The following is a 22,381-nucleotide window of genomic DNA, read 5'->3' as shown; positions in this document are numbered from 1 at the left end:
GCAGTTCCTACTATCTCTGATAATCCTTGTAAATATTTTTATGCTTTCCCTGGTATCTTCAAACCGTTTTTAAGTAGTGTCATCAATTGAACTGTGCTTAGTTCTTCAAGTGCTTTTTGTTTAATTCCTCCTGCCAAAATGGACAATTTATTTTCTCCATTATATTCCTTTTGTCACACCTTTTGTACACTCTTGTAACCTAATCTGCTTCCTTTTGTAGTCTCCTTATGTCCTCTTCCTAACTTCGTTTCCTACTTGTCAAATTTGCTAATGATACCAAGTCCATTCAACCCATTTTATACAAATTATGGAACTTTGAGGCCCCAGTTCTGATCCTGTGGCATCGCACTCATTACTCCTAGATAACCATAAAAATAACTTAGTTGTTTGAACCAAAGTCTTATGTAAATCTTGCAGTTATTTTTAAAAATCTGTATTCCTACAGAATGCTTCTTTAGCTTTTCTCATGATCCTTTCTTACCTGCATTGTTATTTAATTTGTGCCCCGGGTCCTGTTGTGCCTTTATTTTATTTAAATACTGATAATCGAAGAAGTATGTTCCCTCAATTCTTCCTACCAAAATGTATGGTGTCCGAATTTAAATTCACTTGCTAATTAGCTACCTATTCTCCAAATGTAGTAATATCTTACTGTATTTTGTTACGGTCTCCCTCTTCTGTTTGCTGCCCTTCGCCGTTTTTGAAAGTGCTTCAGATTTTTTTGATTTAAAAAAAGTTGTGATGAGCTGTGTTTCCAGCAGTGATCATCTCTTGTGTAATGCCATTTGTTATGATCTAAGTCATGAGTCCACAATATGTTTCCGTATTAAAGGATTTCTTGAAGTAGACAAAAATGATCAGTAAAATATGCTGTGTCATTGGCCTTATTAATAGGGGAATAGTGCAAGTGCAAGAGCAAGGAGGTGACATGATCTTGTATATGACATTTGCTAGACATCAATTAGGATATTGTATCCAGTTCTGGGTGCCACATTATAGGAAGGATGTGAATGCATTGGAGTGTGCAGAAGCAGTTTACTACAGTGGTTCCATGGATGAGGAACTTCAGTCATGAGGATAGATTGAATAAGTTGGGACTTCTCTCCTGGATAGAAGGCTAAGACGAGATCTGGCAGAGGCTTTCGAAATCATAAGTGGACTCGATGGGGAGCAATATTCCTGCGTCTAAAAGAAACGAGGGCATAGAGATAAAATGATTTGAGAGAGAAGCAAGGGTAAGTGAGGAAAAATGTTTTTCACTCAACAAGTAGTTAGGGTATGGAATGAATTGTCTGGAAGTGTGATAGAGACAGCTTCATTTGAAGCATTCAAAAGGGCATTGGATGTTTAATTGGATAAAAAATATGCAAGGGTACAGGGATAAAGCAGGAGTTTGTAACTAGGTAATGAGCTGGTGCAGGTATGATGGGCCACATGTCTGTCTTCTGTGTGATAACACACTTCTGATTCTGTTAAGTGGTATGGCTAATTCTGTTATGTTTCATCTATCTTTGCTAGGTTTTTTTTCAAAAACCTACAGATTTCATAGCTATTACTAGTGTAGAATTATTTTTTAACAACTCAAGTGCAATTTTATTTAAGTTAGACGTCAAAAGAAGTAATCTCTGAATTACACTCTGTTCCAGTGATAGTGAAAATAGGAGAATAAAGCAAATGAATGTATGTTTGGGATGATGGTACAGAAGGAGAGTGCTTTTAGATTTCTGGGACATTGGAGCTAGCTCCAGAGGAAAATGAGTCTTGTATAGGTTAGATTGCATCAGAGCTAGAACCAGTTTTCTTTTGGGAGGGGCAGCTAGTGTTATTGGGAGGTGGGTTAAATTAACATGACAGGTGTTTGAAGCAGGAAGTAATATCTGAGGAGTGTCAAGGTGTAAGGATTACTGGGAGAGACCAGTAGGACTAAAGTGAAAAATAGCATGGTCTTGGTTGGGGTCAGAATAATTGTGAAAGCAGTGAATTTTAAGTGAATTTTAGGGTTACTGTATATAAATTTAAATTAGTGTTAATGTGAATTTGTCAAGTGTGCCATACAAGATCAGCAAAAAACAAAAGCAGAAATTGCTGGAGCAACTCAGCAGGTCTGGCAGCATTGAGAAGAGAAAGCACGGTTGAGATTTCGGGTCCAGTGACCCTTTTTCAGAATACACACAAAATTGTGAAGAAGGATCACTGGACCCAAAACAGCTTTGTAATCTATCTGCACTTTGGCATGAAAAACTTACAACCAAAATGGGGGAAGGATTGAGCAGATAGATAGAGGTCGAGTCCACAGAGAATAACAGTTAGGCAGACAAAGGGATTGATAATAGTAGACCATGGAGAAAGAAAAATGTTGACGAAAGGGGATCATAAGCAGGTGAAAATGGATGGACTGTGCTGAAAGCAGCCCATGTTATAACAGAGCCTGGTATGTGGATGGATAAAGTAGGTGCAAGATGATGTTCAGATTTTAAAGTGATTGAACTTGATATCGACTTCTGAAGGCTGCAACGCCCCCAAGCAAAAAATGATGCGCTGTTCTTCCAGCTGGTGCTGAGCCTTGCTAGAACTCCACAGCAGACCCAAGACAGAAACATTGGCCAGTGAATATGAAGTGTTGAAGTGAGAGGCAACTGAAGCTCAAGGTCATTTTTGTTGACAGAATATAGATGTTCTGCAAAATGGTCCCCCAGTCTGCATCATCTCCCCGTTGAAGAGGAGACCACATTTGAGCAGTGAATACTGTAGATTAGATGTGAAGTGCATCTTCTGCCGTTGTATGCGAAGTTGCCACATGGGTATTGGGAGTGGACCAGGGTGTACTGGAGAGAATGGTCCCTGTCCGGTGCCGACAAGGGAGGGGTGGTGAATATTTTTGTGGAATCCTGCTGGAAGTGGTAGAAATGGCTAATGATCCTTTGGAATCAAATGTTTGTAGGGTGGAATGTGAGGACCAGGGGATCTTATCTGTGTTGTGGGAATGAAGAGAAGAGCTGAAGGCAGAAGTGTGGAAAGTCTGACATGGCTAAAGGCCCTGTCAACTGTGGTGGTGAGGAATCCTCCATTTGAGGGGAGAGCAAATGGACATTACTGAGGGCCCCTGCAAAAACTAGCATCAGATCAGATGTGACAAAGTGGGCGAATGAAATGGAATCTTTACAGAAAGCAGGTCATGAGGCTTTATAATCTAAGTAACTGTGGCAGTTGGTGGGTTTGTTGTGGATATTAGTGATCGGCCTGCCCCCAAAATGGAAACAGATGTCAAGAAAGGAAAGGTAAGACTCAGACCAGGTGAAAGTGAGAACAATGTGGAAATTAGAAGCAAAATTGATCAATTTTTTTTTTCAATTCAAAATAAGAGACGGCAGCAGCACTGATGTCATTGTACCAGAGAAAGAGTTGTGGGAAAGTACTTGATTAGAATTGGAATAAAGAATGTCCCATGTGCTCCACAAAGACAGGCATAATTGGGGCCCATGTGGGCACCCATAACGACACCTTGGATCTAAAGATTGTGAGAGCAGTTAAAGGAGAAATTGCTCAAAGTGAGGATGAGCTTGGTCACAATTTGAGCCTCCTCTCCAGGAAGAGGAGAGCCCCAAGACCATTTTGATTGGGAATGGATGTGTAGAAGGATTGAAAAAGGAAGCAGCTGGTGCCCGTGAACAAGAAATTCTGAAACTTCTGTAAAGTAACAGAAGAATCATGGATGTAGGTGGGAAGGGGTTAGGCAAGGGGAGAAGAATTCAAGCCAAAATGGGAAGAGAGAAATTCTTTGGGGCAAGAACAGGCAGGTTTGTGTGTCTCCCAAGGTAGTCCTGGTTCTGGATTTTGGGGCAATAAAATAGAAGTGGGCTTTGAGGGCTTGGGGGACTGAGCTTGGAAGCTGTGGGGGATTAGCAAGCTTAACTTACAAGGGAATATGAGAGGTGCAAGAGTTATGTATTGTAATGGGGGAGTTTAATTTACCGGTGTAAACTGGGATAGTGTAAAAGGCAGAGGGGATTAGGAGTTCCTCATTCAGGAAAATTTTTGACAAAGGAGGTATTGCTAGACTAAAATAAAACAAAAGAATTGTAGGTGCTGGAAATCTGCAACAAAAACAGATTGTTGGAGCAACTCAGCAGGTCTGGCAATATCTGTGCAGAGAGAACATTTTTTGAGTCCAGTGATCCTCCTTCAGAACTGGTTCTGAAGAACAGTCACTGGACTCAGCGTTAACTCTGCATTCCAGACCTTTGTTCTTGGGAATGAGATGGGCCAAATAGATCAATTGTCACAGTCACAGAATTGTTATAGCACAGGAGGAGACCATTCAGCTCATTGCATCTATGTCGGCTCTCCAAATGAGCATCTCATCTTATGCAGTTCTCCTGCCTTTTTCTCGTGAGCTCTTACATTGTTCGTTTTCAAATAAGTGTCTAATTCTGTTTTGAATGTCTCGCTTAAACTTGCCGCTACTCTTAATTGTATTCCAGACCGATATCACTTTTGTAAAAAAGTTTTTCCCTTACTATTTTTGATTCTTTTACTAATTACTGTAAGTACTCTCTCAATCATTTCATGCGTGAGCAATTTCCCTCTATTTATTCAGTTCAGACCTCCCACTGCTTTTGAATTTTTCTATCAAACCAATTCTCAGCCTTTTCTTTTCCAATGAAAATGGTCACAACTTTTCCAGTCTATCTTCTTTACTGAAACTCCGTATCCCTGAGATAATTCTCATTAACCTCTTTTGTACTTCCTCCAATCTCTTCGCACCTTTTCTAAATTGTTGTGCCCAGAACTGGATGTAATGGTGTAGCTGATGCTGAACTGGTGTCTTATGTAAGTTCAATAAAACACCTTGATTTGGTACAATATTCCCCTGTTTTTTTTTTTAAAAAAAGAAGCTTGGAATACTCTGGGCTGTGTTAATGCTTTCTCAACTTGTCTTGTGACCTTTAATGACTTGGGCATATGTACATTGGGTTCCTTTGCTTCTGCACACCTTTTAGAATTGAATCTTCTTTGTATTACCCCTGTTAATCCTGCTGAAATGTATCACTTTTGAAGTTCTGTAATGTCCTCCTCAGTTTTTAGTGCTTTCAAATTTTGTATCATCTGCAAGTTTTGAAATTGGACCCATACTCCAAGATCTACATCATTAATATAAATTAGGAAAACCAAAGGCCCCTGGGGAACTCCAGTACAAACTTTTTTCCGAACCCCAACCCTCTAACCCTAGCTTGATCCAGAGTTTTGAGTTTGTTTTAACAGTCTGGTCAATTCATTTATGTCTGATTTAAGCCTTTGTGAAGCATAGCATTAAAAGAGTTTTAAATGCAGAATAACCACCTGTCATTCAACCAATTTTGTATGCATGTTGTTCCTGTCCCTTTAATTTCAGGATCTCTTAACTTAGCTTGCTTGTCTGTGTAATACTGTTAATGTGCCCTCTGAAAGTCCATGTGCACAACATCAACATCATTACCCTCACTAAACCTGTCAACAGTCTGCTTGATAAGATCCTAAGTTAGTCAAATATGACTTCCTGTACGTCTATCCTGGTTTTCCTTTATCCCTCATTTGTTCGTGTGGTTATTAATTTTGCCCTGAAGTATTTTTTGTAAGCTTCTTCACCACTGAAGTTAGACTGACTGGCCTGTAGTTACTTGGCCTACCCATTATGTCTTTGTTCAAAAAGAAACATATTTATTTTAGCACTACCTCCAACAGTCTAACAAAGACTGAAAAATAATTGCCAGGTGTCTGCAATTTTCACACACTAAAGACCACATGTTTTATTTTTACTGTAATTTCTGATGATGGACTGAATTGGGAAAAGGATTATTTAATAAACAAATGACCTAAGGAAATTTTGTATTTTTTTTAATAACAGAAAAGTTACAGAAATATACTGCACTGTTTACATTGCTGCTTTGTTCAAGCTTTGGGAAACTTTGCAGACCAGGGGTGTGTATATGAAATGAGATTTGGCTGGCAACAAGTAACTGATTATTTTAGGCAGTTGCGTCCATTCATGGATGCCAATAGCTTTCAGCCTGACAACACTATCTGATTTGCTCCTGGGTAGCTAAACAGATTTTGGGTGCGAGCGATGTCTGTCTGCCTTCTGACCGCTTTTAGTTCCTCCTTTTTAAAACAGGTTGGACAACTCCAACCAGAATGTTCTGAATGAATTTGCCGCAGTATCGATGCAGTCAAATCGCTACAAAGGCAAGCCGGTACCAATGCAAAACAGTGCGAACTTTATTAGGAAATCAGTTACAGTAGCTTTTACTACAAAACAATACTCTCTAATCCTATTCGACCCTTTTAAGCTTCCAATACTTTGAGTCTCTTGTGCAGCCCTGCTGTCGCCCACGTGCTCTCTTGACCATGCTTCAGCCTGGTCTCCTCAGAAGGTCTGAGGTTCCAAGAGAGTGGTCTGCAGGTGAACCCTGTTTTCATACCTTTTTTGGATGGTTTTCTGGCACTTTTTATGGTATTGGCCAGTCAGGAAGACTTGCAATAGTTTGAAACCGTGTCAATCATTTGGATGGCATGTTACTGTTTGTTTCCTTGTGTAGCAGGACCCGGTGGTTTTCTGTCTAGGCCCTTGTTTGTTTGGGGAGATCAGTTGCTGGCGATATGTCTCCAGGATAACTATTGCCTTTGAAATTATGCTAATATCATTAGCACCTGGGTATTTGCCCTGTCAGGTCTGTAGGTTTTGTGACTTTAGAATTTTACTTGGTCAATGTACCCAGCGTCCCTTGCAGTTTGGCCAAGTTAGCAATCTAGCTGTTTTTAGCAGTTAGGAGGCTGCTACAATGCTGAAAGGGAAGGTGATGCCTTTCTCCAGGAAAGTAGTAAAAGTCTGAACAAAACCTGTTTATTTTCTCCGCTTGCCACCACCCCCCCCCCGCCCCAAAAAAAATCACCAGCTGATGCAAACTTGTTTTTAACCAATAGGTCAGAGACTTCATAATTTTGAAAAGCGGTCACTGTGTCTCCTGTGAAGAAGAGAACAAATTTGAAGGGGGAAAAAAAATCAGAACTGAAGGACTTGGGGAAATAAAAAAAGGAATATGCCATCAAATCCTGAGGACTGATGCCACTGCAGAAATTTCCTGTATTTTCTCCCTCTATCCAAAACACCAATTTTTTTAAAGATTATTGACTGTATTTGTATGTTGAAGTGAGAAGGGGGTTAGAGTTTTAACTATTAGCTATTATCCATGAACTATCAATTCATAGATTCTAACCATAAAAGGACAACTATTTCTTTGTTCAAAAAATATTCTTGTGAAGTACAGAAACCTCGTCCATGTTTTCTGTTAACCTCAGTATATATGACATCTAAATTGGGAATTTTACATAGTTTGATAAAATCTTTAACTTTTGAGATGACCTGCAAATAGTAGGTCTTGATTTCCAGCACACTACCCTGGTGAGGCATAACAACTTACTTCTGTCAGTATTTCTGGAGGAATCTCACTCAGTTTGTGTCTTGTCAACATTAAGTACAGATAGTCTATCCAAAATTACCGTCTTATCAATTTTAAGCCCTTTCTAGTGATTGAATTTCCTCCTTCCGCCACGCCCAAGCTAGCAAATACCTCCCTTGCTCAAAGTAGATGCAAAGTATTCATTTAAAAGCTCAGCCGTACATTTTACAGGGAAACATTTTGTAGGGTTCTTTGTAATAAAACATTTGAAAATGGAAAAGGGCAAGGAACAATGCAGAGTTAGAAAATCAACCAGGTGGGAGCAAACTTCAATGGGCTGAGAATGGATCTGGGTATCCGAGGATGACTGGCAAAACAGTAACTTGATTGTGGGCTCCCTTCATGGGTTATTTCTCACACAGTTTGGCATATTGCTACAAAGTGTAAAGGTAGGGCAAACAAATCCAGAGACCCTTAAGTGATAGAAGATTAAGTTTGACTCGGAGTGGGGACAGTGGGCTGGTGAATAATACAACTACAATCTAGGTTGAATCTAGAAGGTTGAGGGGAAAGTGAAAAACCAAATTTGGAAAAGCTAAATAAGAAAGCATGAAAAGAAATTGGCAGCTAACGTAAAGGGGAAGATCTTCTATTGGCATACAATGAACCTCATCACAAATATGGATAAAAGAACACCAAGAGGTGAGGTCACAATGACCACTCTTGACATCAAGACAACATTCAGAAGGGTCTAGGCCCGAAACATCAGCCTTCCTGCTCCTCTGATGCTGCTTGGCCTGCTGTGTTCATCCAGCTCTACACCTTGTTGACACCTGGTTGTGCTTGTTGGAGGTCAGATATTTCACTCCTGCATATCGCTGCAGCAACACCTAAGAATTATTTGGTCAAACTATTTTTCAGCTGTTTCATCAAATGATTTTTTTGTTTAATCATAAGGTCAGAAGTCAAGAAATTTGATCGTGCACTGTTCAGTGACATTTGTGATTCCTCGGATACTGACGCAGTCCATGTTTGAGTGCAGCAAAAACTGATCAGTTCAGGCTTCAGCTGATAAGTGGCAGACAACATTCCTGCTACACTAGTGCCATTTAATGACCGTCACTGGCAAGAAAAAATTGAACCATCTCCCCATAGGATTCAATATCATAACGAACACTGAAGCTACTGTCATCAACATCTTGGTGATTATCTTTGATCAGAAACTGATTTGGACATAGATCTTCTGTAGTCATACAGTTTATAAGTTCTGCAGCAATTTAATTCCCTTTCCAAATCACAAGCAGTGTTCATCATTCATAATAAACAAGTCAGGAGTGTGATGGAATGCTTTCCACTTGTCTGGATAAACTAGGCTTCAAAGCTCAACACCATCCAGGACAAAGCATCCCCTTTGATTTGCACCCATCTACCACCTTTTATTACTCACTCTTTCCACCAATGAATCATGGTGGTAGCTGTGTGTACTTGCTGCAAGATGCACTCCAGCAATTCACAGCATCTTACAATCCTGTGATTTGTACTCCTAGAAAGGCTAGGGCAGAAGACGAATGGGAGCGCCACTGTCCTGCAAGTTCCCTTCCAAGCAACACCATCCTGACTTGGAACTATATCACTGTTCCTTCAGTGTAGCTGGGTAAAAATTGTGGAACTCCTGTACTAAAAACACTGTGGGTGTACCTACATCAGCTGCAGTAGTTCAAGACGACAACTCATCAACACATTCTCCAGGGCATTTGTGTTCATCCGGCTAGTGACTCCCACATCTTTATGAAAGAGTTTTTAAAGAAGTTTTGTTTTAAAGTAAGCCTACAAACAGGGCCGATTTAATGATTGAAAAGGAACTTGCACGTGGAGGCAGAGGGCGTAGCTGTCATAGTCAATGAATATTTTGCATCTGCTTTTACGAAGGAAAAAGTTGCTAAGCAAGTCCTGATGAAAGAGGAGGTAATTCAGACTCTTGAAGGTTTTAAAACCTTCATCAGCAGGAGATATTGGTAGGCTGCCTCCTTTAAAATTAATAAGAACCAGGATGGGATGCATCCAAGGAATGTGAGTGAATTATGAAGGCTATGGCAATGTTTTCAAGTCTCAGATGGTACCAGAGAATTGAAAAATTGCAGACGTTACGTCCTTGCTTATAAAAGAATGTAATAAGCCTGACAACTAGGCAGTCAGTTTAAGCTTATTTGGGAAGCTTCAAAAAATGATAATGCAGGTACTGTTGAGGAAAATGAGGGCTAATTTCCTAAGGGCATATTATGCTTAACTAGCTAGCTGGAGATGATTTTGGTTAGCAGAGAACTGATAGATATAGTGTGGTACATGAATATACAAAAAGCATTTAATGAAATTCTGAAGAATAGACTTGGAAGCAAAATTCAAGCTCGTGGATTAAATAGAACAGCAGAAACATGGATACAAAATTGACTGTCAGGAAGCACAGCAGAATAGTTCATGGATAATTTATAGATTGCAGCAGCACAAATATTGGAATGCCCTGGGCTACGGGCACGGGCACGGGCACAAGCACAAAATATGTTGATGATCTGAAACTTTGGAAAACTACGAACAGTGTAGATCTTCAAAAGGATACATGAAATTTGTGAAATAGCAGGCAGCCAAGTGGCAGGTGAAATTTAATGCAAATCAGTGTGAGGTGCTTCATTTCAGGAGAATTTGGAGACAAGCTATAATTCTAAAGTGGGGTTCAGGAACAGAGAGACTCGTGTATAGTCATTGAAGGTGGCAGAACAAGTTGACTGTGTAGCTAATAAAGTATACAACTTCCTTGGCTTTATTAACAAGGATATGGTGTACAAAAGCATGGAAGTTGTGTGTGGAAACAGGCCCTTTGGCCCAACAAGTCCATACTGTCCCTCAGATCATCCCACCCAAACCCATCCTGCATAACCCACCCAATCTACACATCCCTAAACACTACAGGCAATTTAGCATGGCCAATCCACCTAGCCTGCACATCTTTGGACTGTGGGAGGAAACCGGAGCACCCAGTGGAAATCCACACAGACAGTCACCTGAGGGTGGAATCGAACCCGGGTCCCTGGCGCTGTGAGGCAGCAGTGCTAACCACTGACCCACTGCTGCCTGTGGTTGTACCAGCCACTACCAACATAAAGGACAGTTTCACCATGGGTGAGTGCTGCCAGGAGGGATCAAAAGAAAATGCCTTTCCTTTCAAAATGAAGTATGTGTTCAAATGTTAAAGATCTAAGGTTTTGGAGTAGATCTGTAGCTCGGGTTGTGGGTGTTGAGGTTGGTTGGCTCGCCGAGCTGGTTTGTTGTTCCGCAGACGTTTCGTTACCGTGCTGGGTAACATCCTCAGTGCAGCCTCTGATGAAGCGTCGGTGTGTTTTCCCGCCTGTTTTTAAACTCTGGGGTCCGTTGCGATGGATTGCCTCACTTCCGGGTTTCCTCCGTAGTGGAATGTATATGGGGTCGAGTTCAATGTGTTTATTAATAGCCTGCTTCGTGGAGTGCCATGCTTCTAGGAATTCTCGTGCTTGTCTCTGCCTAGCCCGGTCCCAGTCGAAGTCGTGGTTCTCCTTGTCCATGTGGATTGAGATGAGTGGGTATTGATCGTGTCTTTTTGTAGCCAGTTGGTGTTCATGTACTCTTGTTGTTAGTTTCCTTCCTGTTTGTCCGATTGTAGTGTTTCTCGCAGTCTCTGCAGGGGATTTTGTAGATGACATTGGTCCTGTCCACGGCGGGGAGTGGGTCTTTAGTTCGGGTGAGCACTTGTCGTAGGGTTGATGTGGGCTTGTGTGCCACTCTGATACCCAGCGGTCGTAGAAGTCTTGTGGTGAGTTCTGACGTGTTCCTGATGTAGGGTAGTGTGATGAGTGTGTCGGGGCGTGTAGAATCTTTCTGATGCTGTTCCTGTAGGCATCTCCTGACCCAGTTCTTTGGATATCCATTATCCTTGAACACATGGAAGAGGTGTATTCCTCCTCCTCTTGGTGTAGTTCCGTGTTGCTGCAGTGTGTTGTTGCCCTTTGTTGTGTTGTTGCCAAAAAAAAAATGAGAAAAGGCAGTGGACTCAGCAATGATCCTTGTGGCACATCGTCGGCCATAGGCCTCCAGCCTGTAAAGCAACTGTCTGTCTCTTACATTACCTGGCAATTTTCTATCCAGATGGCTAATTTTTCCTGTATTCCATTTGATCTAACCTTGCTAACCAGTCTACCATGCGGAACCTTGTCGAACCCCTTACTGAAATCCATAAAGATCACTTCACTGCTCTGTCTTCATCAATTTTCTTTGTCACTTCAAAAAATCTCAATCAAGTTAGAGAGACACGATTTCCCATACAAAGCCATGTTGACTATCCCTAATCAGTCCTTGCCTTTCCAACTACATGTAAATCCTGTCCCTCAGAATCCCCTACAACAACTTGTCTACCACCTGACGTCAGGCTTACCGGTCTAAGGTTCCTGGCTTTTCCTTGCCACCTTTCTTAAATAGTGGCACCATGTTAGCCAACCACCAGTTTTCTGGAACCACACCTATGGCTATCGATGATGCAAATACCTTCGCAAAGGGCCCAGCAATCACTTCCCTGGCTTTCCACAAGGTTTTGGGGTACAGCTGATCAGGTCCTGAGGATTTATCCACCTTTTATGCGTAAAGATATCCAGCACCACCACTTTTAAGTGGACACTTTCAAGATATTTATTTCCAAGTTTTCTAACTTTCATATTCTTCCCCACAGTAAACACTGCACTGGTTTTGTATCTTGCCCCATTTCCTGTGGTTCCACACTTAAGCAGCCTTGCTGATCTTGTAAGGGGCCCAATTCTCTCCCTAGTTACCCATTTTGTCCTTGATGTATTTGTAGAATCCCTTTTAGTTTTCTCCTTAACCTTATCTGCCAAAGCTATCCCATATCCCCTTTTCACCCTCATGATTTCCCTCGAGTATGAACTCTTAAGTTTGTTAATTCTGAACAACACACAAGTTTTTATTTGTATTGTCTCTCTTGCAACTGAGTTTTTTTCCTTTTTTTTTTGTCCTAACTGAAGAGTCACTCGATTTTTTTTGTGTTCTTATACATCCCATTTGTCATTTTTGGACTTGCTTGTCGCATCAAACAAATTAACTGTCCCCAATGTTCCAAACACTGGAAGTGGGTGGAGGAAGAGAATGTCAGAACGCAGATTTTCTTTTACTTGATAAAGAGGAGTTTTATTTATCTTAATTATAGTGGTTTTTTTTTCTAGTCAAAATATTTTTTGAATTCTCGCTGTGCCCCCTTAATTGGGTTAATTTTTAGCAATGGTTTCATCCGGTTGGTGAATTACAAGGTGATTGCAGACTTCATGGCTGCACCCAAAAGAGGAATGTTTAATCTTAATAAAAATAGATCCTTTTTGTTAAAATATTTAGCATTAAATACAGCATTTGGGTTTTGTAGAGGAAATGCTCCATTGATAACTGTTGGAGTACACAACTTATTTTTTACAGTGTTAAATTATCTCTCTGCCTGGATTTATTTTGGTTTTGATTAAACATTTAGTTTTCAGACACTAACTTCTTATGGCACCTTTGGTGAGCTTTGTAAAATCTCAATATTTGATTGAAATGATAATTAAAACCTTCTAGGAACATGGTATTTGAGAACCAAAGTCACAGAAAGCCGAGATATGTCATAGAAACTCCAAAACAAAATCCTTTATTTGTCTGCTTTTCAGTGGTTTTTGGAGGCTTTTTTTACAGTTGCTGAGCAGAAATTCACCGTTTCGTATGTGCCCTTCCCTTTTTATCGTATCATATTATACCACTTACTTTGTATTGGGGGGAAAAAATCAATTTTTAACCTTTTTTTTTGGTAAAAGGCAGGCTTTTGACTACAGCCTCCACTTTAGAGTTATTGGTCATATGAACACATCAATCCACTGCAACTTTCACAGGCCTGACAGGGACTCTAGGCTACAAATCGTAGAACAAACCAATTCATTGACTTATGCAGTGGACAGGATCCTATGGGACACTGACAGCTCAAAATATTGCGAAACTGTCTATAACTCCCAATTCTATACTTCCATATAACCCACTTTCTCCAATAATGTATTTCCTTAAAATAGTAAAATTAGCAATATTATTTGACATTTTGTCAAAAAACTTTGAATGTCCATTTGTATCATATTCACGACATTTCTCTGTCCATCATTTCTGCCATTCCCTCTGAGACAACCTCAGGTTTGTTGTGCAAAATGTTCATTCTGAAACTTAATTTGGCTGCTTATAAATATATTCTAATCAAATAACTATTTAACTTCTGTTTATAATTTCATTTTTAATTAAAGGTTCTAAAATGTTGGGTGGATGCCAGTGTTCTAATTTTACTAGAAGAGTTTAGTTAGTTCTGGAGCACAAGTCTTCAGTACTATTGTTGGAATGTTTTCAGGACCCATAGCCTTTGCAGTATCCAGTGCCTCCAACCATTTCTTGATATCGCATGTAATAAATTGATTTGGACAGAGATTGGTATTTGTGATGCTGGATACCACTGGAGAAGTCTGAGACGGATCATTCACTCGGCACGTCTGCTGAAGATTACTGCAAATGTTATCTTTTGCACTAATGTGTTGACTCTTCCATCGTTGAGGATGGGGATATTTGTGGAGCCACTGCTGCCTCTGGTGAGTTGTTTAATTGTCCACCCCCATTCATGACTGGATATGCAGGACTGCAGAGCTCAGATCTGATCAGTTCATTGTGCGATCACTTAGCTTTGTCTGTTCCATGCTTATGTGGTTTGGCATGCATGTAGCCATGTTTGGTAGCTTTATCAGGCTGACACCTAAGTTTTTGGTATGCCTCCTGCCGCTGCAATTTCCATTGAACCTGGATTGATCCCCTGGCTTGAGAGTAATGATTGTAAGAGGGGAATCGCTAGGCCATGACATTGCAGACTGTGTTTGAGTAGTTCTGCTGTTGATGGCCCACGGTACCTGATGAATGCCCAGTCTTGAATTGCCAAATCTGTTCAAAGTCTGTCCCATTTAACACGATAGTGCCACACAACATGGAGGGCATTCTCAATGTGGGGGTGGGACTTTGTCTCCACAGGGACTGTGTGTTGGTCATTCTTGCTGATACAGATACTTCTCTTATAATGCGATAGTTGCGTATTTGTGTGACCTTGCGCTATTGAAAGTTGCCGTAGAAACTCACGCATTAAGGAAATTGCTGTAGAAAGATCACTATACCTGTAGAAAGTTTGCATTATCCAAACAGAGCTCACTATTCATCAGTGGTGTTACAGCCAATTTATGTTAATGAAACGCACATTATAGCAGAACTACCTGTACTGTCATGGGCAGCTGCATCTGCAGCCGGCAAAGATGAGGTCATGTATGTTTTTGCCCCTCTCTATAGGGTCCCTCGCCACCTGCTGCAAATTCAATCTAGCAGCCTAGGCTAGGACCTGAATGTAGTACTGCTGCCAAACCACTCTTGATGGTGGATGTCACAATCCCCCACCAAGAGTACATTTTGCACCCTTACCAGCGTCAGTGCTTCCTCCCAAGCGCTATTCAACGTGAAGTACTGATACATCAGGTATGGTATGTGGTAATCAGCAGGAGGTTTCCTTGTCCATGTTTGAGTCCGAAGTGTCATGGCTTCAGGTTAATGTTAAGGACTCCCAAGTCAATTTCCTCCTGACTCTGTATACAACTGCTTCACCACCTCTGGTGGGTCTGTCTTGTTGGTGGGGCAGGACATGCCCAGGATGGGACATCCGTGAGATATGATTCTGAGAGTATGACTGACTATGTAAAGCTATTACTTGAGTAGTCTGTGAGACGGTTCTCCCAAATTTGGCACGAGCCCCCAGATGTTAGTAAGGGTCATCTTTTTGCAGATTTAATTTCTTCATTGAGGCTTCGTAGCAGTTAGTGCAATTGAGTGGCTTCTTCAATCATTTCAGAGGGCAGTTAAAAGTCAACCACGATGCTGTAGGTCTAGAGTCGCATGTTGTCAAACCCTGAAGGACATTAGTGAGCCTCATAGGTTTTTCTGATGATTGACAATGATTACGTGGTCATCAGTGGATTCTTAATTCCAGAAATTTTTATTGAATTCAAGTTCCACCATCTGCCATGCCAGGATTCAAACCCAGGTCCCCAGAACATTAGTTAAGTTTCTGGATTTATAGTCTAGCGGAAATACCACCAAGCTGTTACTTCCCCTAGTAATAATATTAAGGGTTCTTGGTTTTGGAGTGTTAAGCATAGAACTGGAGTACAAGGAGGCGGTGTTGTAGTACAGTGGTGGTATCCCTACCTTTTGAGACAGGAGGTCTGGGTTCATGTCCCATGTGCTCCAGAAGTGTGTCATTAATCCGAGTGTGTTGATTAGAAAACATTTGGAACTGGAGAATAACATTATTGAAGCTCAAGCACGGAAAGACATCTGACTTTGTATGTCCCGCACCAATTATTATGTAAAGGAGCTTCCAGCAAAGGAATTACTTACTGTTTAATTCCTTCAAAACTAAAAATTCTGACGGAATTAAAAAATGGCTGGTAATGAAATTACAAAATACAGGGATGAACTTGGATAACAAATAATTCAGCAAATCTGATTATGCTGTGCTTTTTTTTTAGGACAAACAAATTCTCATCTGTGAAAATAAATCAGCCAGTTGTGATGTGCAAATGAGTGTCAATTAATTTTCATTGATATGTAGTGAAGAAATGGGCATAATAATGCTTGTTTGTGATCTTTGAAATATGAATACATAACGGACTGAATAACCTTTTCATTCCATTGCGAAATCGTTATTGTGAAAGTTAAAACCTCTTGGAAAATGCAAGATAATACAGTTAATTTTCAGCTTTTAACTGGATGCATACTGCTTTCTTAAACAATTTCGATGCAGTGTCTCATTGCCATCTATCATTTGTGACGCAGCAAAATGTTGCTTATGCAATTTTTTAACATGTATTTGTCTCCCAGTTGAGTGAAAGTCGTTGGGGAGCTAAGAGTAAACAAAATATTTAATGCAGATTATATTGAACATATTTAATTCACGATTAACTTTGTATTATGAAATTATTTTTCAGCTGGGGAATGGCTGTTAATGTGTATTCGACATCAGTAACTAGTGAGAACATGAGCAGGCATGACATTATGGCCTGGATAAATGACACAGTATGTTTAAACTACACAAAAATTGAACAGCTTTGCTCAGGTAAGAATGAAATCTCTTAAAAAGAAATCCCATTTTAAATATGCTTTTTTTATATGGTGGTGATAAGCTCAACATTTGGAGCTTGTTATGTGTGGTCTCTGACTATTATTTCATAATAGGTGAAGCATGCATTCATAAAGTAAAATGCTAATCATTGCGCTTTGTTTAGGAATTATTTAATGTTGACGTAGTATATTTGGAATACTTAAAGAATGTTGCTCACGTGAATATTCATTATAAACTTAGTGCTCACTCTTGGTATAGTTAAATTGAATATTAAACCTTGGTGCAAAATGGAAATCATTGAATCTAGAGGTTGACAGTATTAGACAAGAACTTTCAAAAGTTGATTGGGGATGGATATTCACAGGTAATGGGAAGCCTTCAAAAGTTAGACCACGAGAGTCCAGAAACAGTGTTTTCCTGTTGGTAGGTGTAGGGAATGCTAGATGACTAGAGAAATTGAGATTTTTGTCAAGAATAAGAAGGAAACACGTGTCGGGTATAGACAGCAGGGATCAAGTGAATCCCTAGAAGAGGATAAAGGCAGTAGAAGTATACTTGAGAGAAATCAGGAGTGCAAAAAGGGGACATGAGATACCTTTGGCAAATAGGGTTAAAGAGAATCCTAAGAGATTCTACAAATACATTAAGGACAAAGGATTAACTGTGGAGGGAATAGGGCCCCTTTAAAGATCACAAGGTGTCTACATGTGGAACCGCAGGAGATGGGAAAGATACTAATCCAGTATTTTGCATCAATGTTTACTGTGGAGAAGGATATGGAAGATAGAACCTGGGGAAATAAATAGCGACATCTTGAAAAATGTCCAAATTACAGAGGAGGGGTAGCTGAAAATATTAAAAATGGATAAATGCCTGGAACCTGATCGAGTGTACCCTAGAATTCTGAGAAGTGAGGGAAGTAATTGCTGGCACCCTTGCTGAGATATTTGTATCATCGATAGCCACAAGTGAGGTGCCAGAAGACTGAAGATTGACTGACTAACGTTGTGCCACTATTTAAGAAAGGTGGTAAGGAAAAGCCAGGGAACTATGGACCAGTGAGCCTGACATCAGTGGTGGCCAAGTTGTTGGATGGGTTCCAGAGGAACGGTGTTTACATGTATTTGGAAAAGCAAGGACTGATTAGGGATAGTCAACATGGCTATGTGCGTGGGAAATTGTCTCTCTAACTTAGAGTCATAATTGTAGATTTGTACAGCATGGAAACAGATCCTTTGGTCCAACTCGTACATGCCAACCAGTTACCCTAAATTAATCTAGTCCCATTCGCCAGCATTTGGCCCATATCGCTCCAAAGTTTTTCTATTCATATACCCATCCAGATGCTTTTTGTGTTGCAATTATACCATATCCCACCACATCCTCTGGCAGTTCATTGCATACACACACCACCCTCTGTGTGAAAAAGTTGACCCTTCGATCCCTTTTTAAATCTTTCCCTGCTCACCTTAAACCTGTGCTCTCCAGTTTTGGACACCGCTACTCCGGGGGGAAGACCTTGGCTATTCGCCCTATCTTCGCCCCTCATGACCTTAAACCTCTATAAGGTCACCCCTCAGCCTCCAATGCTCTAGGGGAGAATAGCCGCAGCCTATTCAACTTCTCCTGACAACTCGAGCTCTCCAACCCTGGCAACATCCTTGTAAATCTTTTCTGAACCCTTTTGAAGTTTCCTGACGTCATTCCTATGGCAAAGAGACCAAAACTGAACACAGTATTCCAAAAGTGGCCCGACCAGTGTCCTGTACAGCTGTACATGCCGTCAATGTACTGACCGATTAAAGGCAAGCATACCAAACGCCACCTTCACTATCCTGTCTACCTGCATGTCCACTTTCAGGGAACTATGAACCTGCATTCCAAGATCTTTGTTCAGCAACATTCCCCAGGACCTTTACCATTAAATGTATAAGCCCTGCCCTGATTTGCCTTTCCAAAACGCAGTACCTCAGATTTATCTAAATTGAACTCCATCTGCCATTCCTTGGCCCACCTGCCCATCTGATCAAGGACCTATTTGACTCTGAGGTAACCTTCTTGGCTGTCCACTACACCTCCAATTTTGGTGTCATCTGCAAACTTACTAACCATGCCTCCTATGTTCACATCCAAATCATTTTATATAACTGACAAAAAGCAGTTGTTTGAGTTTTTTGTAGAAGTGGTGAAGAAGATTGATTAAAGGCAGAGCGGTGGATGTTGTCTATATGGACTTCAATAAGGCATTCAACAAGGTTCCGTGACTGGTTAGCAAGGTTAGATCATGTGGAACACTAGCCATTGGATACACAACTGTTTCAAAGGCATGAGACAGAGGGTGGTGGTAGAGGGTTGCTTTATAGATTGGAGGCCTGTGACCAGTGGTGTGCCACGAGGATCAGTGCTGCCTCCACTGTTTTCTCATTTATATAAATGATTTGAATTTGAACGTAGGAGGTATGGTTAGTAAGTTTGCAGGTGACACAAAAATTGGTGGACAGCGAAGCAGTTTACCTCCGAGTACAATGGGACCTTAATCATGTGGGTCGATAGACTGAGCAGTGGCAGATGGAGTTTAATTTGGATAAATGTGAGGTGCACACTTTTTTTGGTTTGCCAAATCAGGGTGGGACTTGTACATTTAATGGTAACTGGGAGTGTTGCTGAGCAAAGGGACCTTGGAGCGCAGGTTCATAGTTCCTTGAAAGTGGAGACAGGATAGTGAAGATAAAAACCAAAAGAACTACGGATGCTGTAAATCAGGAACAAAAACAAAGGTGCTGGAAAAGTTCAGCAGGTCTGGCACCATCTGTGGAGGAGAAAACAGTTAACATTTCGGGTCTGGGTTCTGAGGAAAGGTCACCGGACCCGAAACGTTAACTCTGTTTTCTCCTCCACAGATGCTGGGAGTAGTGAAGATGATGTTTGGTGTGTTTGCCTTTATTTGTCAGTGTATTGAGTATAGGAGTTGGGAGGTCATGTTGTGGCCGTACAGGTCATTCGTTAGGCCCCTGTTGGAATACTGCATGCAGTTCTGGTCTCTCTGCTATAGGAAGCATGTTGTGAAACTTGAAAGGTTTCAGAAAAGATCTACGAAGATATTGCCAGGGTTGGAAAGTTTGAGCTATAGGCTGGGGCTATTTTCCCTGGAGCGTCGGAGGCTGAGGGGTGATCCTGGTTTATAAATTCATAAGGGGAGCAAATAAGGTGAATAGTCTTTTCCCTAGGATAGGGGAGTCCAGAACGAGAGGGCAAAGGTTTAAGATGAGAGGGGTAAGATTCTAAAAAGGGATATATGGAGCAGCTTTTTCACTCGGACGATGTTGTACGGAATGAGCTGCCAAAGGAGGTGGTGGAGGCTGGTACAATTACAACTTTTAAAAGGTATCTGGATGGGGATATGAATAGGAAGGGTTTAGGAGGGATTTAGCCCACACATGGCAAATGGGACTAGAGTAATTTGGGATACCTGGTCAGCATAGACAAGTTGGACCAAAGGGTCTGTCTCCCTGCTGTACAGCTCTATGACTCTCAGGATCAGACTGTTCAGAACAAAGCAGAATGAGACTCCCTGGTTTTGGTTTGTAGCATTGTGGTGTTTGGTTTTGGTTTCATTTAAACCTATTCCTACCTGATTTTTTTTTTCCCTCCAAATATTTAAACATTCCAGATTTAGGACAGAAAAGCAGTATAAGAGTGAGAATTCTCCTTTATGTCAGACAATTGTGTTCAGGTGAGCAGTGTAAAAATAGACTGTATAGTGAAACTCAAACTGTGCCATTCCTCAGAAAATCAATCTTGCACATTTCCACTGCTGCTTTACTTCCGAAAGAAGAAGGGAGCTCCACATTTGAGAATGCTGCAGATTCGTACTTCCATTCTGACAGTTCTTTCATTGTGCATCAATCTTTTCACAGCAGTCAGCTTCTGTTTTCAGAAGCTGCAGACAAATTTGTGGTGGGTCAGAAATGGGGTTGGGTGTGGCGATGCAGTCATCATTATGACAGGGTTATATTGTAGGTCTCGCAATAGCCAGCAGGAGATAGAAGAGCGACATGTAAGCAGATAAGGGAAAGAATTAAGAAACATGCAGTGGGGTTAGCATTGCTGCCTCACAGTGCCAGGGACGTGGGTTTGATTCCACCCTCAGGTGACTGTCTGTGGAGTTTATGCATTCTTCCCATGTCTGCATGGGTTTCCAATCCGAAGACATGCATGTTAGGTGGATTGACCATGCTAAATTTCCCATTGTGTCCCAGATGGGCAGGCTAAGTGGATTAGTCATACGAAATGTAGGGTTACAGGGATAGAGGTAGGAGGGTGGGTTTAGATGGAATGTTTTTAAGAGGGTCAGTGTAGACTTGATGGGCCAAATGGCCTGCTCCACACCGTTGGGATTCTACGAACAGACTTGATGTCGTGGGTGATTTTAATTTCACTAATGCTGACAAGGACACCCTTAGTGCAAGGGGCTTAGATGGGACAGAATTTATTAGGTGCAACATGGAGAATTTTTTTGAAACACTGCATAGATAGTCGAACTAGACCTTTTATAATGGGTAATGGAGCCTGGCCAGGTGATCAGAATTTCAGTAGGGAAGCATTTTGGGAACAGTGGTCATACATCAGCTTTGAAGATGTGATATGGCTAGGGATAAGATTGGTCCTCAGGTGAAAATGCTAATTTGGGGAAAGGCTAATTACAATGGTATTAGGCAGGAACTTAATAAATTAGACAGGGAGTGGCTGTTTGAAACAAAATTGGCTTTGCCGTAGGAGGCAGAGGGGTGTTTTTCTGACTTAGTGTGTGACTTGTGGTGTTCCATAGGGATCAGTGCTGGAAGCTGTTTGTAACATATATATTTGGAGGAAATTTCTCATTAAGAAATTTGCAGATGACATGAAAACTGGAGTTGTGGATAGTGAGGTAGGATATCAAAGGATATGCAGAGTATAGATCAGTTGCAAAGTTGGGCAGAGAAATGGCAGAGAAAGTAGGAACTGCAGATGCTGGAGAATCTGAGATAACAAGGTGTAGAGCTGGATGAACACAGCAGGCCAAGCAGCATCATAGGACCAGGAAGGCTGATGTTTCGGGCCTAGACCCTTCATCAGAAAAGGGGGAGGGGAAGGGGGTTCTGAAATAAATAGAGAGGGGGCGGTGGATAGAAGATAGGTGGAGAGGAAACAGACAGGTCAAAGAGGCGGGGATGGAGCCAGTAAAGGTGCGTGTAGGTAGGGAGGAGATAGTCTGTCCGTCCTCCCTGGACTGGTCAAGGGGGCGGGATGAGGTTAGTAGGTAGGAAATGCGGGTGCAGCTTGAGTTGGGAGGAGGGGCTGGTTGGGAGGAAGAACAGGTTAGGGAGGTGGGGATGAGCTGGGCTGGTTTTGGGATACGGTAGGGGGAGGGAAGCTTGTGAAATCCACATTGATACCATTGGGCTGCAGGGTTCCCAAGGGGAATATGAGTTGCTGTTCCTGCAACCTTCGGGTGGCATCGTTGTGGCACTGCAGGAGGCCCAGGATGGACATGTCGTCTGAGGAATGGGAGGGGGAGTTGAAATGGTTCGTGACTGGGAGGTGCAGTTGTTTATTGCGAACCGAGCGTAGGTGTTCTGCAAAGTGGTCCCCAAGCCTCCGCTTGGTTTCCCCGATGTAGAGGAGGCCACAACAGGTACAGCGGATGCAGTATACCACATTA

General features: G+C 41.4%; 1 protein-coding gene across 2 annotated transcripts in view; it reads left to right on the top strand.

The window, feature by feature from the left end:
• The window catches only part of mapre2 (microtubule-associated protein, RP/EB family, member 2), an 87,359-nt gene that overhangs the window by 29,169 nt on the left and 35,809 nt on the right, over nt 1-22,381 (top strand). For both annotated transcript variants that reach the window (XM_020531140.2, XM_048595455.1), the window contains exon 2: nt 16,547-16,674. In XM_020531140.2, coding sequence (XP_020386729.1) covers nt 16,554-16,674 — 121 coding nt within the window. In that variant the 5' untranslated portion in view covers nt 16,547-16,553. The remainder of the gene's footprint in view (nt 1-16,546; nt 16,675-22,381) is intronic.

This window comes from Rhincodon typus, chromosome 4 (genome assembly GCF_021869965.1).
Source record: "Rhincodon typus isolate 14 chromosome 4, sRhiTyp1.1, whole genome shotgun sequence".
In the NCBI taxonomy this organism is placed as follows: domain Eukaryota; kingdom Metazoa; phylum Chordata; class Chondrichthyes; order Orectolobiformes; family Rhincodontidae; genus Rhincodon; species Rhincodon typus.
Note: the sequence above shows the minus strand (reverse complement) of the source record. Positions and strands in the feature narration are given on the sequence as shown.